Source organism: Pleuronectes platessa, chromosome 8 (assembly GCF_947347685.1).
Source record: "Pleuronectes platessa chromosome 8, fPlePla1.1, whole genome shotgun sequence".
NCBI lineage: Eukaryota > Metazoa > Chordata > Actinopteri > Pleuronectiformes > Pleuronectidae > Pleuronectes > Pleuronectes platessa.
The window spans coordinates 16,779,015-16,794,937 of NC_070633.1; the positions used below are offsets into that span (position 1 = coordinate 16,779,015).

Sequence of the window (15,923 nt, forward strand, 5' to 3'; positions counted from 1 at the left end):
ACGAAACGAAATGAATAGAAAAGGGGAAAACACAGGTTGAATTACTGCGGTTTCATTGCAGGGAATCCCGCAGCGGTCACTGAGGCTCTGAGCACGGAGAGAGGAGCACTGACTGAGGAGGATGGATGCAACGACCCCTCCGCTGCTCCTGGAGCTGTGCGCGCACCACCAACCCTCCACAGAGCACAGATTCCTCCTGAGCGATATTCAAAACGATTTTCTCCGGGAATATGGGTCAGGAGCCAGTGAAGCCAGTGGGGATACACGCCAGTTCTGTTCTCACCGGAGCGACCATTCTTACAGATAAAAGATTTAAGCGTCCCGGTGCTCACATTGCCGCCCTGCCCGCCCTGTGTGCTCCCTCGTTGGGCTTCACTTTCACTCTGTGCCGTCTTGATGGACACAGTTTGACATGTGTGACAACAAACAGGAAGCGGCCAGAGTCACAGATCCCCCCTCAGGAAAACGTCGACTGTCCTGAGGGCAACTCCATCCTCTCCAATCAAACGTCCGTTCAATTTCCCTTTGAATTCATCAAAAGACACTTTTATGAAGCTCAAGAGGGGGGGGGGGGGGGGGGTTGCTGCAGGAAGTGGTTGGACTGAGGCCAGAAACTACAAAAAGAAGAGTTAATCTGTTAAATTGAAGAAAATAAATAATAAAATGCTCCAATGGTTGAAATTAGGTGGCTTTATTTGTTATTCAGATTTATTTATGTTAAGCTCTGCATGAAATGTGCTTTATGAATAAAACTGCCTTTTCGTCCCTCTGATAGAAACTCAGTAGAGGCCTCAGTTGTTACCTGCATTAAGCACATTGTGGTTGTGCTCCCTGAGGATGGTTTGGGTGAGGGTACGGTCTGAAGTAACATGGGGGTCATGACATCGGTCTCAGGAAGCATTAAAAGCGTTTAGTCAGCTGCGATTTGAAATTAAATAAAACTCAGTAAATGAAAGACGGAGTACTCAGATGAAAAACGAAACAATGTTACGAAAGCTGAGTCCCAAAGTGATCGGGTGAACACTGGTGGGTGTGTTTACAAGTCAAAGCTGTATCACTGCCCAAGAGGTCTGTCTTTGGATGATTTGAGGACAGGAGGCAGACATGGATTTAAATGTGCTCCACAAAGTGATTCCAATTAATTATTTCACAGCACGGAGAAAAAGAGGAGGAGGGGAGGAGGCCAACAAAAATAAATAAAAGTACAAATAAAAGGGAAGAATTAAAGCCGTATGGTCATATTTTGGAGAAGTACATCCCTCATGATCCCAGGCAGGTTTCAACACTTTCATTTTGGCAAACATCAGAACTCTGTTCATAATTCTGAATATTTTAAAAGTTTGCTTCCTGAATATTGTAGCATTGAGGTTGTAAATTACTTTCTAGTCTTAGGGATGTAGTCCAAGCGACTAAGCGACTTAATCAGATGATTCAGCAAGGATGAAATTAAATGTCAGTTTGTTCCTTGAAAGTAGTCTGAACAAACCAGATTTTTTTGGACTCCTTCAAACATGTGTAGTCAAGAGAAGATGCAGGAAAGAAAGAGTCCAAGTCTCACCTGAACTTTGCCCAAACACACACGCCATAAAACCCACCCAAAGTCACAGCTCCAAATGCAGCAAATTGTATTACCCTCCTATCTCTCCCCATTACAGCCACACTCGAGCCACATGCGAGCATCCACCTCCCAAACTCCCTGCCCGTCTCTCCCCTAATGAGCATTATCTCTGCTTCCTAAAAGCAGTGGAGAGGAGCAGAGGGAGGCCAAATTTAATCAGAGCTACTTAGAGCTCTCTGTGGGGTCTGCTGTGGCTCGGAGGAGACATCCCGCAAACACACACACACACACACACACACACACACACACACACAATTTAAAGGATAAACACTGTTTCATTAATGCACTCTTGATGACAACATCTGAGCTACTTTACCCCAAAGCAGCTCATAATTCTATTAGAAGTCCATGCAGGTATTTTAAACTCACCACTTACAATTTGCGTACACAAGTGCCGAGCTTTTTGCAAAGGACAGCAAAAGATATTAGATTGATATTCTGCCTTCCAGGTAAATCCTCTCACTCAGAGGCTGAAAAAATAAGTTGCAGGAAATGGCTAATACATTAAAGTGAAAGGAAAAATGGCACATCATCCTTATATAGTTAGTGTCAGGCAGGAGCTGCTTTAAAATCTCTTTCTGGAGAGTGTTAGTGGGAAACATGGACACCTGAGAGTTGGCCTTTTTCATGTGTCAAATAAAGGTGTGAATGGTTGAATTCCATGAAGCAGCTTCAGTTTCAGGTTCCTGTATTGTCCACGCTGACTCTCTGTCACACTGTCATCACTTGCTGTAGCTCTTTAATTTAACAGTGCCATTGTTTAGGCTGATTTCACATTTGCTTTACTGCAATGACGAGTCACAAACAGCTGCTGTGAAAAGGGCCTGTCCCTTCAAAGAGCTATGCACATCAAAGCGACACAACAACTCTGACAAGGGCTTCTTGCTTTTTTGTATCAAGCAACAATAATGTAACTGAGAAGATGTAAAGTTGTGTTACCTCCGAGTTCCCCATTCCTCCTCCATCTTGAGGACAGATTCCATTGTCACTCTCAGGTTCTGTGCTTCAAGACAACATTCATCTTCATCAGTCTCTTGATGCCACGTTCATATCACATTAGAGCTACTGCAATCACCAGATTTAAGGTTGTAAACAGGGCTTATGTCAATCCGAGCAAACTGTAATCTTTTCAGAGGGGGCTGGCTATAGAGGTCACAGAAGTGAAATCCATACAGCAGATGACTCATATGAACCCTTAAAGAAAGTGAATCAATCTATTGAATGTAGTGCAACATTATCAATGCCATTTTAATTCCTCAAAGGTGCACCCATCATACAACCCTTTTTTATTGTCTAATAGGAATTCTACAACTTTTAAACAAGAAAATATGTAAGGTGAAATATCAACATTAAAAAATCCTCAAGGAAAGTAAGTATATCCTCAATCTGTACGTAATCCTTTAAATCCTGATGCATAAAAATAGAGTCATCACTTCAGAGGATTTGTGTCCTTCTCCACATTTGTTCCTGGCAAGACAGAGGAATAAAAAACGCTTTCACTCTAGAAGTCAAATTGTTTATTTTATTAGGAACATTTGCATAATCATTCATTAGCTCACTTCCTGCAGCCATGATTTCTGATGTCTACCAGAGAAAAGCCACTCTGTCATCATAATCCAATCACCCATGTCTTGCGCACACCTCCATTTGTGTATGTCGTCTATCTTCAAGGTGCAAACACACAAACACACACTCTACTCTAGGTCTCCTCCTACACGTACACTCCTTGGGGTCTCAGCAAACACACAGCATCTGCATACCCGACAGCCCTTCTGTATATCATTTCAGTGGATTAAGTTTGTTTAGTTTGCTCCTCTCCACAGAGCCTCCTCACCAGCCGCCCCATCTTCTAACTGTGTGTTTGTTCGCCTGCAGGCGGCACAGTCAGAGACAGGGTGCCATGCTGAAGTGGACGATTCCCCGGCTGCTTTTATCTTTATCATACATTCATTTCACTGGAGGACATTTGTGTCTTGGACCAACAGTACGAGACGGGACTTTCTAGGTTTCTGACTGGTCGCCTGTCATAGCCGGTCACCGTCCTACTCCGGTGAAATAGAATTGGTACGAAGGGACCTCCCGGACGTGCAGTGATGAATGCATCCCATCATCCATCTTATCTCTGTCTTATCTTCCGGTTGCTGCTCTGCAATTCCAACCATCATTGATTTCCCTTCAGTCCCTATTTGGGCTCTAAAGTCTATTCATGTGCTTGCTCTCTCAGTGTACCTCTTTCGACTTCGTCGTCCACACACCATGTTGCTCTCCTCTCTTAAAACAAACAGGCATGTAAACCCCTGCCCAGCTCCCAGTGGGTAGGAGAAAATGTAGGACCCTCATCATGGCTGAACTGGTATTGGGCCTGCAGCATCAGGGCATGTCTTCAAACTGCTTCTGAGTGTCCCTGCAGCTCCTCCACATCCTGTTTGAAAAGAGGAGGTGGGTTTCTGTGGGAGCCTCAGGGTTGCCCCTAAATCGTTCTCAGTGAGCAAATCCAACGAGAGAGTGCATGTTTTCTCAGTTTGAAGATTTCATAAACCGTGAGCACATCATCTTTCTTTGAATACTAAGGGACCGAGGAGTTGTATCGGAAACCGTTAGAGGCGGCGCAACCTTCGATGATGTGGAAAATCCACCTCAGAGCAAAAATGATTTCAACCATACGAATGCAAGTGTGTAGGTTTATCAAAATTTAAAAAGGTCCATACAGGGCTCAGGGTGTGCAGGATGGTGTGTACATGCATGGCTGCTCTGTCTCTAAAGGTAGAGGCTCTCCTCCCCTCCACAAAGCCTCTCATGTCATCTTGACTGCAGGCGGAGAAGATTCAGCACCGCATGTAAGACATAAGCAACAACAATATGACAGGCACGGGGCCCACAAACATGCGCCGCAGAAGAAATACGACAGCCCAACACAATCCGGCGTGTTCCTGCGACACATGGTGCTCCCTTCCCAGAGCCGAGCAAGGAAGATAGAGACGTGGAGACTTTAAGGGGGAAACAGTCGGTGCATGACGCTTACAGCTGAAGTGATTGAAACTATCAATTTAAATCCATGAAAGCACAGCTGCAATCACAGGCATAAGGTTTTACTTTAAATGTAAACCTGTTTGAATAGTCAAGCTTGTCCTTATTGGTTTTACAAAATATAGGATGGATCCCTACACAAAAATATAATTATTAAAAATGATTTTGTTGCAAGTGAATCCATTTAAAAAACAGCTGTAGAACAAAAAAAGGGATAGAACAACTTAAACCCATGACAGACTGATTCCACCAATCCCTCCAGCAGGCCTCAAATTTAAAAACTAATGTTGATAAGTGTTTTATTTCATTGCATCAATGATTGCAAGTGTGTATTTCATCACAATCAGGAAGCAAAAAGATCTTTGTATTCGTTATACTAAGTTACAATTAAATTGTAGGAGGCTCCTCTCTCCTGTTTATGTCGATATATTAAAGTGTAAAAAAATAGGACATTTTAGGAATATTAATAGAAAACGTAATATCAGCATTCTCTTCTCTATCTCAGTTTTCTCTTATATATATATTCTCCGTGGCAGTGGCGGGTGCTATCAGTGCTCGCTTGGTTTGAGATGCAGGTGTGTCTTTACTAGGGTTCCAAAGAGGCGTAAAATTTCCGGTAAATTTACGGAAACTTTCCGGAAACTTTCCATGGGAATATTGAGGTCGGGAATTTTGGGAATTTTATAAAAAAAATATATAAAAAATACTACGGAAATTAGGCGCCAAGCAATAAAAACATCATTCAAAACTCTATTTTAAGATGTATGGAATGCAGCACACGCTGCCTATTGAATGTCAACCCTACACTATGCATTCTTCAATCACATGCACAGATAATTCCCAGCATCCTGCACACTACAGCAGGGCTATTGAGGCCTGCTGTAGTGTGCAGGACTAGTCAGGTAAGTTTCGATGATATTACTGGGGAAAATATATTAGCATGCTGATTGAGGATTGTTCATCTGTTCATCTAGCCCAGGGGTGGGCAAACTTTTTGACTCGTGGGCCACAATGGGTTCTAAAATTTGACAGAGGGGCCGGGCCAGGACCAGATGGATGGAGTGTTTTTGTGAACTAATATAGATGAAATGGAAAAATCCTTACATGAAATGATGTGGCCTTTAACAAATAGCAAAGCATTTATTTGCAAGGCAATTTAACAAAACCCCGCCTTGGTAGTTGACTCTTGAATCGCAGTTTGTCTGTGAATTTTTTTTGCTGAGTCTGTAATTAGCCGCCAACCTCTGAGCCGTAGCCGCCCATTCTTGCTTTTGCTCTAAACCTTAATTTACTTTGCCCATGTCTGATCTAGCCTATTTCTATTCATTTATCCATCAATTTTAAAATATTCTTAAAGATGATTCCAATTGTTTGGCCAACTGTTTATATCTCAATCTCTGACATTGCTTTAGTGTTTTTTTACAAGATTTTTTCTCATCTTATTCTACAGAATAATGCCACGTGCACTATCTCATGTGTGGAGACATTTCACCCCAGCCAATGTAGAAGGAAAGGCTGTGTACATTTGCAAATACTGTGCAAAGACCTATGTTAAGAATGACACAAAGATGCAGAAGCATATAGTCAAGTGCCCAAAGTTTCCTCAGGGCTCAAATCAGCCTATGACAAAATTACCCACAAAATTTCCAGTTTATTCCCTTTAATTCCTGTATATTCCCGTTAATTCACATGGGGCAAAAGTGGGGCAAAAAAAATCGAAATAAATTTCGGTAAGATATCTTATAACATTTAAGGGCGTTTCTAAAAGGGAATGTTTACCTGCTGATTGGCTGGCATACCCGGAGGAGCAAGGTCCATCACCATTGGTGAGAGTTCTGCTTGGACAGCTTGCATGTCTGTGTATTCCTGATTCCTGTGCATTGCCACAATAACCAGACGTCGAAAGTTAGCACTGGCTGCCAGCTGCTTTTGCCCCTCGCTGGAACAGTAGAGCCAAGCTGTCTCGCTGCCTTGAGGCACTGACATGATGAGCAGAGGGAAGAAGGAATCACACAAGAACTGAAGCTTTTTTCTCAACACAGAGTAAGCCTGGTGCTCCCTCACCGCTGACAACAACTCTGAAACCTGCGTGAGACGCGTTGGGGCTCCATCCTCCCCGAGACACATCTCCAGGATGGGTATTGGCATCGGCTGACGAAATTTGGTGCAGACCAGAACAAAGACGGGCAGAGAGAACGAGTCCTCTTCTTTTCCACTATCCCCCTGCAGGCAGTGGAGCCTCACAGCCCACCCCAGCTGTACAAAGTGCTCCACGGCCAACTTGATCACACTCTCCTGAGCCAACGTCACACACACATACCGGCCTCTGACACTTAGCACACAGCCCACCGGCGGATACGAGCAAACTTCTGTAAGGAGAATGAAAAGCTGTATGCGGATGATATGATATCTGTGCAGGTAAAAGCTAATTGCTTTTATTACCTCGATGAGCATGTTCCTGGCCAGAGCTCCTTCCTCCTCGGAGGCCATGGCATCCAGCGTCCCTTTGTCCAGAGCAGCCTGGTAGCAGGCGTCCTCATACAGGGTTTGTGTAGCATCCACCTGCTGGAAGGTCAGTCCTGGCCTGCGCTCTGCATTTCGCTGGTTCATATGAGTCACCACTGTCTCACTGATGTCAATATTAGTCAGATGTTTGTAGCCGACATCATAAATCTGCTCACTCAATAAATGTGTGATTAATTGAAATGAGATGGATGCTTCTTTCCTCCTCATTATCCCAAAATATTGCAACTTACGTTACATAGTGTGAATGGCATGAAGTGCAACATTTAAACTGGCATATAAATATGGATATTTAGGGCCCGAGCACTGACAGTGGGAGGCCCTATGGAAATTGTAATGATTATTAATATTATTATTGTTATTATTCAGGCAAATGAATTGGCTTTTTGAGGTCTTTAACACGTTCAAATTCTAATCAAAATTTGAAGAAAGTTAGAAAGTGGTGAAAAATTATGTATTCTGGAGGAATTTTCAATGGGCGTATATATATATATATATATATATATATATATATATATATATATATAATATTTACTTACATATATGTTTATATACATATACATATGCATGTATACAAACATACACATACACATTGTGTGATGGTAGAAAATGTATTTTGTTTCATTTCATTCTCTATTGTTCATTTCGTCGTGTAACTCTTAGCCGCAGTATTTCATCACAAACGAACATTTGAACATTATACAACCCAGGATATTTCCAAACAAAATTCAGACTTAAATAGTTTAAATTTATTTTACCAAGAGGTTCATGTCACACTGTAAGGAGAACATTTAAGAAAAGACGATTTCTACAACCACAAATTCCATTGCACAGTTGTTTTGCAGCAGAAAATACCTTCATAGGTGTCTATGGATGAGAGTAATACAGCTCAGAGCTCAAGGAAAACCTAAAGAATCACGGAGATGGATGACCAATTACAATACATATGACTAGCTGGATATGAAATGACTTCTACAAGAGGATATGAGATTTTGATCATTTTGCGCAGCCCTAGTTTCATTGAAATGCTTGTTCTCTCACATGAAAATACTTTGTTCTTTAAAGTTTACAACAATGTTTGTAAGTAGGACTTTCTGATAAATTCTCAACGATGAATGGACACACATTCTGTTCATCCACCGACTGCCCTACCTTACACATGGCATGAGAGTATGATTTTGAAGGTCAGATTTGAAAAACATCTCAGATTTAATTTTTTACTGTTTTAGATTCTTAGTACTGGAGAATCTTAACATCTTTCTGTCTAATGCATGGGCACTGTTCTCGCCCAGTGCCCACGCATATTCATTTCATTTTTCCAGGTGCACTCACATGAACATAACCACTCATGAATAATAAAGTGTTCTATACTGTGTCTCTTCTCCTGGAATGTCTCTTGTCCCCCTCAGCCTTAAATCTGTTGGATTCAATAGCAGTCAGTAAACTGCAGGTGGATCTTTGGCCATTAGCGGAGCGGTGACTCGCTCATGGTTAATCACATTGAACAGCAGATGAGAAATAAAAGACTTTTCCACCTACTGTACATTTTCACAGCTCGGGCTGTAAATGAGCAACAGATGGTCTGAACCCGGGAGGCTGAATGAAACAAAGAAGATCCTCGACAACGCAGAGCATTTCTGACAGGGCTGACCTGGCAGCAAAGAACAGAAAGTGACTAAACACACAGTCTGTAGAACTATGTGTTTCACAACTGTAGTTTCCAATGCTTCTGCAACATTCAGATTTACCCTCAACCGATGGAATTGAGTTTATTGTGATTAAACACAAGTTTAGAAGCAAAGAACTGACCCAGTTAAACCTCCTGCTGTCATCCTAAAATGCATGTATGCTTGAATGTATGCAAGCATATCAGTACTGCTTGTATAGGTTGAACCTTCCTTGCACCGCAGCGTAAGAAACAAAATGTGAACTAATTATCTGGAGCAGACTAACAGTCTGTTTCAGATCAAACGTGCCTCATGGAAAAGGTCAAAGCTGGAGAATGAAAAGGTTGCTGCTGTGATCCAAAAGCAGCAGGGACGACTTAGGGAAGTTTGCTTACAGGGTTTTTTAACAAAATCAGGAATGTTGATATTCCATAATGAGGTTATGCTTTAGGATCGTGTACACATATCAACCGGCTGTTGCATCTACTGTACTGTAATGAAAATGAGGTTTGAAAAAACAGGTAAAAGCATCATCACTACTAATGAAGACGGCGAAATGTAGTAGCAAGGATTAGAGTTATCCCCAAAAAACAACTGATGAGTGGATTTGAAAGGTCACAGTTAGAGTGTGTGCCATTGACTGATGGCTCGGAGGAAGCAGCCTGCAGAGCCACAGCTATAAAAGCTTAAATGTGTATTGATTATTCTCTGGACTTGTGATCATCAGCGATCAAAACCACAATCACAAATGGAGCATCTTAAACTAGGTGCGTTAAGGATCCTGGTTTTGATCCTCATATATTTTTTAAACTATGTTATCATATGTGGTGTTTACATACAACATGAACAACTTTGGGTTCATTTCTTTGTGACCCTGATGATGCTCAATGCAAAAGACCCTGACTAAAGTGAAACACGGCTGTACTGAAATATATAGATTTTGTTTGCAATGCACAAAAATGGTTCGTCCATTCAACTCAACAGCAGAAATAGGAAGTCAAACAGTATGGTACCAGACTTCTACATCAGGAGGGCCGGAGTCGAGACGTGTGAAAAATATTGGAGAAAAAAAGCTCAATAACCACTGATATTTGCTTAAGCTACAATGAATAAAACACATGCAAGATGGCTACCACTCTGTCATCCTTTAAGCAGAAAAGAATCACAGGAGAATAAAACATAACAGAGCAAGTCAACAGATTACCTAAGGCACAATAGGGGGAAACATTGAGGAAACAAGGACATTAACATACAGAAGAAAACCTTTACATCTCACAATAACTTCATGTAAATCACATACACCTTGCTTAACTGGAGCACAGACTTTTCCCCCACATTCAGGTGATATTGAACAAAATGACAAGGTGGGAGTAAACTGAACAGAACAGACACAACAGAAAGAAAGATGTCTGTAACCATCAGTAGCATGTTTATAGCTAATTAGCGTCTTAGCGGTATAGGTTAAGTCCAGAAATGAGCTACAGCAAGTACTTCCTGTCAGCAAGCTTCTCATAAAGATGAAGAGATTAACTTTTATGGCAACAATAATAATATATATTCCTTTTTTTTCACCGTGCCTTACTAGACACCCACGGCCACCTTACAATATATTGAGTTTATATAAGTGAAATCAAGCATTAAATCATTTAGGTTTGTTTATGTATTGTAACATATATAATAAATAATAAATACAATTATCAAACACAATCTAAATTTACTTAAACTACTTCATACCTTAGACTTTGTTAAACTTCAACTTGTTAAAACAAAGATGAACGACAGCGAATGTTGAACAGTTTAGGAACAAACCAAACAGCATCAGAGATGGAGCTCGAAACCCTCAAAGGAACTGAGGGCAAATAAGTTCCTTTTTTCCAAACACAAATTAAGCACAAGTCAGTGAACACAGAGCAACGAGACAACACAAAAGTACTTGACTTGTTATTTCACCACGTGTGCAGGTTGACCTCATCACACCTGACTTAGGCTGCTGTGGGGCCTGCAGCCAGCACTTTGTCCCGAAATGACACATCTGCAAACACACACACACAGACACACAAATACAGGCATGCACAATCACGTGTACACTCAGACGGATGCACCACAGCCAGGATGCATTCATAAACAGACACAAAAAATAGAAATTCTGTGATTTCTTTTCCGGACGGCAATGCTAGACTACTCAGTCTCACTAGCACAAGGGTGTTGTGGTAAAAGGAATGTGAGTGACATATTGAAAATAACATATGTATATGTACTTATATGATGTTTGACAACTTATTGACTATATTCATTCAACTAAGATGCATCAACATCAATCATCAAGTTGTTCTCCAAACATTTCTCTTCATATCCACATGGTTTACAAGCTTTTATTTGTCATCTGTGCACTGTGTGGATATATCTATGGAGCACATACAGTATTTCATTATGTTGCCTTTGTTTCTGGAAGAAAGAGGCTGCAGCTCTGACTCTGATCCTCTGGGTAATGTTCGTGTTAACATCGTGCATACACACATTCTGCTCATGTTATGCATAAACCCACAATTTGTACAGATCTCCACTTTCACATATTTCTGGGTCATCTGTTGTATTATTATGACCTGTTGTTACATGTTATCCCCACTCACTCCACATTCCCTGTCATCCCTGACTTAAAGCTACATCCGGCAAGGAGAAAGAAAACAGCCGAATCAGCTGAGGTTGTCAACAAGAATCAAGCAACGTTGGCTTTTCCATAATAACCAATATTGCAAGTACATTCTAGTGTGGTAGTCTTTATTAAAGGAGAATTCTAATTTATATGTTCGTGCTGCTTAGTGCCTGTGTGATCAATATATGATTCACAAAATGTTTCCTTTATACATTTTCCTCTTTTTCCCCTTTGCAATTTGGAAATTCTGAAATTCTTTTTGGCGTCTACACAGGTTTGTCTTAGACCAATAAAACATGGCCTCCACTTTTTAAGAGCTTGTTGTTCAAATAGATGAACAACAAGCTCAAAATAGCTTCAAAATAGCTACGTTACTCATCTTTATTGTATCTTCCTTGCAAATCATCACAGCTTTTATCTTTTGTGATTGTATGTTTTAGACACCATGTTAACAGTTCTTACTTATTGAAGCATTTGTTAACGTTTAGAATATGCTGGATATATTGCTTATTTTTCAGTTACCTCTCATAACACACATCTCAAAACTGTTTGTCTTGCTCCCTCCTTTCCACCGAAACCACCGAGACATCATAAATCTCTGAGGAGACACAAACTGTACCATTGTCCCTCTCAGACTGTATCTTATGTGACTCATATTGGCCCATTTGCCCCTTTGACCTGTTTCCATTTTTATTTTCTCCGAACTATCACCTTAATACAACAATAAATTATATTTCTATGACCTGATATATTGGCATGAGCAAGCATAAACCCCAGATAAAGAAAATTCACCAGGCCAGCTGGTATCAGATGCACCGTTCAATATCTAAAATAATATCATATCAGTGGGGGGAAATGATGTGGCACCATAAACACGAGGGCTTTAAAATGATAACCCAAGAGAAAGAGTAAAGACAATAGGATATAGAGATGGCAAATATGTTTGGTGTCTCATATATCAAGATATAATTCTAATCTCAGAACCTAAGTCATATTCAGTGAAGCACTAAAAGTATATTTGATGTGTTTGTGAGTGTAGCTGTGTGTGTCCATTTGTTTCAGAAAACGCTTTTCCAGAGGATTGCAAATAAACTCATCTCCACAACAGATGTTTTGTGTTTTACTGGGTAATTTGATGTTAAATTTATGCTTTTACATCATAAGAAGAACTGTTAACTGCTATTTTTCAACAGGAGTATTTTTTTAGCCAATCCTCACCAATCCCAGACCCGTCACGAGTGTCTACCACAGGACAGACAATAGAGACAAAGACTGTGTGTGTACTTCCATCCTCACACTTTCGAGTGCATTGATGTGTGGCAACATGCAGATGGTCAAAGCGCATTTCCGTATCATTTTGGGCTGTCTAATATTACTATACAGTATTTTTTTTAACTACAGAAGACAACTTATCGCACTAACTGTGTTTACTTTGACTTCATGAACTTTGCTCCTCTCTACATGGCTCAGCCCAGCTCCCTGGAGAAGGAATTATCCAATAGACTGGGAAAACCCCCGGAGGGTCCTGCTGTCCATGGTCCCTGCGTGTGTGGCTGAGTTCCTGTACTTATATCTTAGTGAGGACCATTATCAGAATCAGAATCAGAATCAGAATGTATTTATTGCCAAGTAGGTTTACACCTACGAGGAATTTGCTCTGGTTATTGGTGCATACAATGAACATAGAACATAAAAACATACAAACACACATAAGAAAAGCAATAAAAAGAAACAACATATATTGACTCACTATTTACTTCTTATTTACTCCCTTTTTCTAATATTTATTAGAAACACAGACCCTACAAAGGGAGGACATTTTGACCGGTCCTCCCTTTTTCATGGGCTGTTTGAGGATTAAGACTTAGTTTTATGGTCAGGGTTAGAATGGGGTTAGGGTTAGGGCTAGGCATTTAATATGGATAGTTAAGGTCAGGGTCTATAGTATTATGTCCATCCTCACTAAAACAGAAGTACAAATATGTGTGCGTGTGTGCGTGTGTGTGTGAGTGCGTGTGTGTGATGTAGTGCCACACTGGCTCAGTGGGGGTGGGAACGTAAGGAGAAGGGTTTCAATCCAACACATTTATTGGCGCACACACACACACACTTTTTCTGTCTGTCTCTCTGTTTCTGTTTTCTTCCTTTCTCTTGCTCATAATTATGTCTGTCGCTTTCTTTCTCTCTCACACACACACACACACACACATCTCATGTCCCACGAGTAACAGTGATGGCCTTTGACGGCTCAGAACAAGATGACATGGCAAACAGCCAGAGTGTGGATGGGGAAATCCCTATGAAATAAATATTAAACTCAGATTTCACTCAGAAAGCTGCTGACGCATTTTCATTTAACCCTCACACTGCTGAGAGAGGTGAGTGAAAGATGTAACAAAGAAGAAAAGGTAAGAAGAGAGGTTTGTGCATATGTGTGTGTGTGTGTGTGTGTGTCCGTGTGTGAGGGTGTGTGTGTGTGTGTGAATATAACCGAAGCAGGCAGAGCACAGTGCACACATTCTCTTTTTATATAAAAACAGGATGGAGAATCCATGTACCTGTCACCTCAGGTCAGTCCACACACACACACACACAGACACACACACGTATTGTTACATTTACACATTAAAGTGGAGGCTGGCAGGAGGCACGGAGTAGAGAACACAGAGGTGTAAAAGCTTCTCCTCTCATCGTTTTGACATTAGACTAAGGACAGACTGAAATTGATGGTATGAAAATTATATTTCTCCTATTTTGGTCAGTTTTTTTTCGGTTCAATAATTTCAATCAATCAGTTTTGTTGTATCGTTTTGGAAAACAGTCAAACAGTCAACGACAGTCAGGGTTTCTCCATCCAAGCAGTTTTTCCAAGGTTTTCCTCTGAGATTTGACAGAAGCTTGTTTCAGCAAAAAGATGGCTGACATATAACCTTTCACTTTTCAATTGTATACAAACACACTTGTGAGGACCTTGCATTGACTTATATTCAGCTTTTTGCTTACATATATACTTTTCCTCACCCTATTTCTCATATAGTCTTACCATCGCTGATATTTAAAGGGCCACGCCAATCAAAAATGTGTTTAACTTATTGTTATTTTACTTGTACGTTTGAGCCTCACTGAGAAGGACGGTGATGCTTTTAGGAGTTTGACACAAAAAAGCTGCTGAAGGGGGAAAGTTTCTCAGATTATGACATCAGACCTAATTTGGAAACCTATTTTCATCTAATATTCAACACATACAAGTGTAATGTGGAAACATGGAGTCTCCAGTGCACATTAGCTTTTCAACGAAGTTAGAAACTGGATTTTTCAGTAAACATGAAGTTGATTCTAAATTAACTTTTGAAAGAAGAGTTTTTATAATGTGTGTCTTAAAACCATGTCCGGAGCATAGACTGTAAATAAAGGCGGATGACACGTCTCCACTTCCACTTCCCTTAATGCACTCCACGTAACATGGAGGAGGGGCAGTTAAAGGGATAGTTCAACGATAATTTTTTTATTCTTTATCTACTCACCACTATGCCGACTTAGAGGTGGGTGAAATGTTTGAGTCCCAAAAAGTCTTTTGGACTTTCAGGGATAAACTTTGTTGCTGCAGAATCCAATACAATTGAAGTCAATGGTGACTGACACCTCAGACATAATACAATAACAGAAAAAAAAACACAACATGAGTCCATTCTGCTTGTGTGATGTCACCCAAGTGTTAGCAAGCCCCAACATTCACATTCGACAGGAAACTACGTAATTTAAATTGTGTTTTATGCGTAAATTTCGGCTGCTCTCTTCCTACAAGGTCCAGTCATGGACTCTCGGACACATCATCGTGTAGCTACGTTTGCTAGCTTAGCCACTCGTCTGGCGGACGTTTAGGCTTAAAACATGGTGTAAATTACCTTGTTTCAAGTCAAATAGGAATGTCGGAGCCTGTGTTGTCTGATTTGTTTGAAGATTTAATAAATATGTTGTTTGAGATGTTGAAACAGACAAACAAAGAAATTGTGATAGTCCCTCTTCAAGTACATTTTCTTCTTCCCCTCCCGAGGACCCTAAACCTACTTGAATAAAGTTCCTCTTCCTCCCTGAAACATGTCAGCAGCTCCCAGCACAGCCTGAAGTCGGGACAGCCCGTCATGCATGATTGACTGGCACACAACCAACCAACCAAAGAGAACGTTCAAACCAGAATTCTCACCAGTGGGACCCCTCGTGGGCAGCAACTGCGTCAATGTGGAGTTTAATCCAAAATGTGAAAACTGAACATGATGTTAAGATTCCTTATTAAACTGTGTGGCTGTGTGTGACTGCAATATAGTGTTAAATTGAATTAAATCCAATGGTACTTTACTTTTAAGAAAAACACTGCAACTTGTCCTTTGCTGTTCATCTCACTGTGTGTATTTTCATTTTTGGAACAAAACAATTT

General features: G+C 40.7%; 1 protein-coding gene across 1 annotated transcript; it reads right to left on the minus strand.

Annotated features, from left to right (window-relative positions):
• Nucleotides 1-41: 41 nt before the first annotated feature.
• On the minus strand, nt 42-7,378 carry LOC128445581 (eEF1A lysine and N-terminal methyltransferase-like). The gene is made up of 3 exons (XM_053428334.1): nt 7,089-7,378; nt 6,425-6,995; nt 42-392 (listed from the first exon to the last, which is right to left on the minus strand). The coding sequence occupies exons 1-3, from the start codon at nt 7,376-7,378 to the stop codon at nt 42-44; spliced, it is 1,212 nt and encodes a 403-aa protein (XP_053284309.1).
• Nucleotides 7,379-15,923: the final 8,545 nt, after the last annotated feature.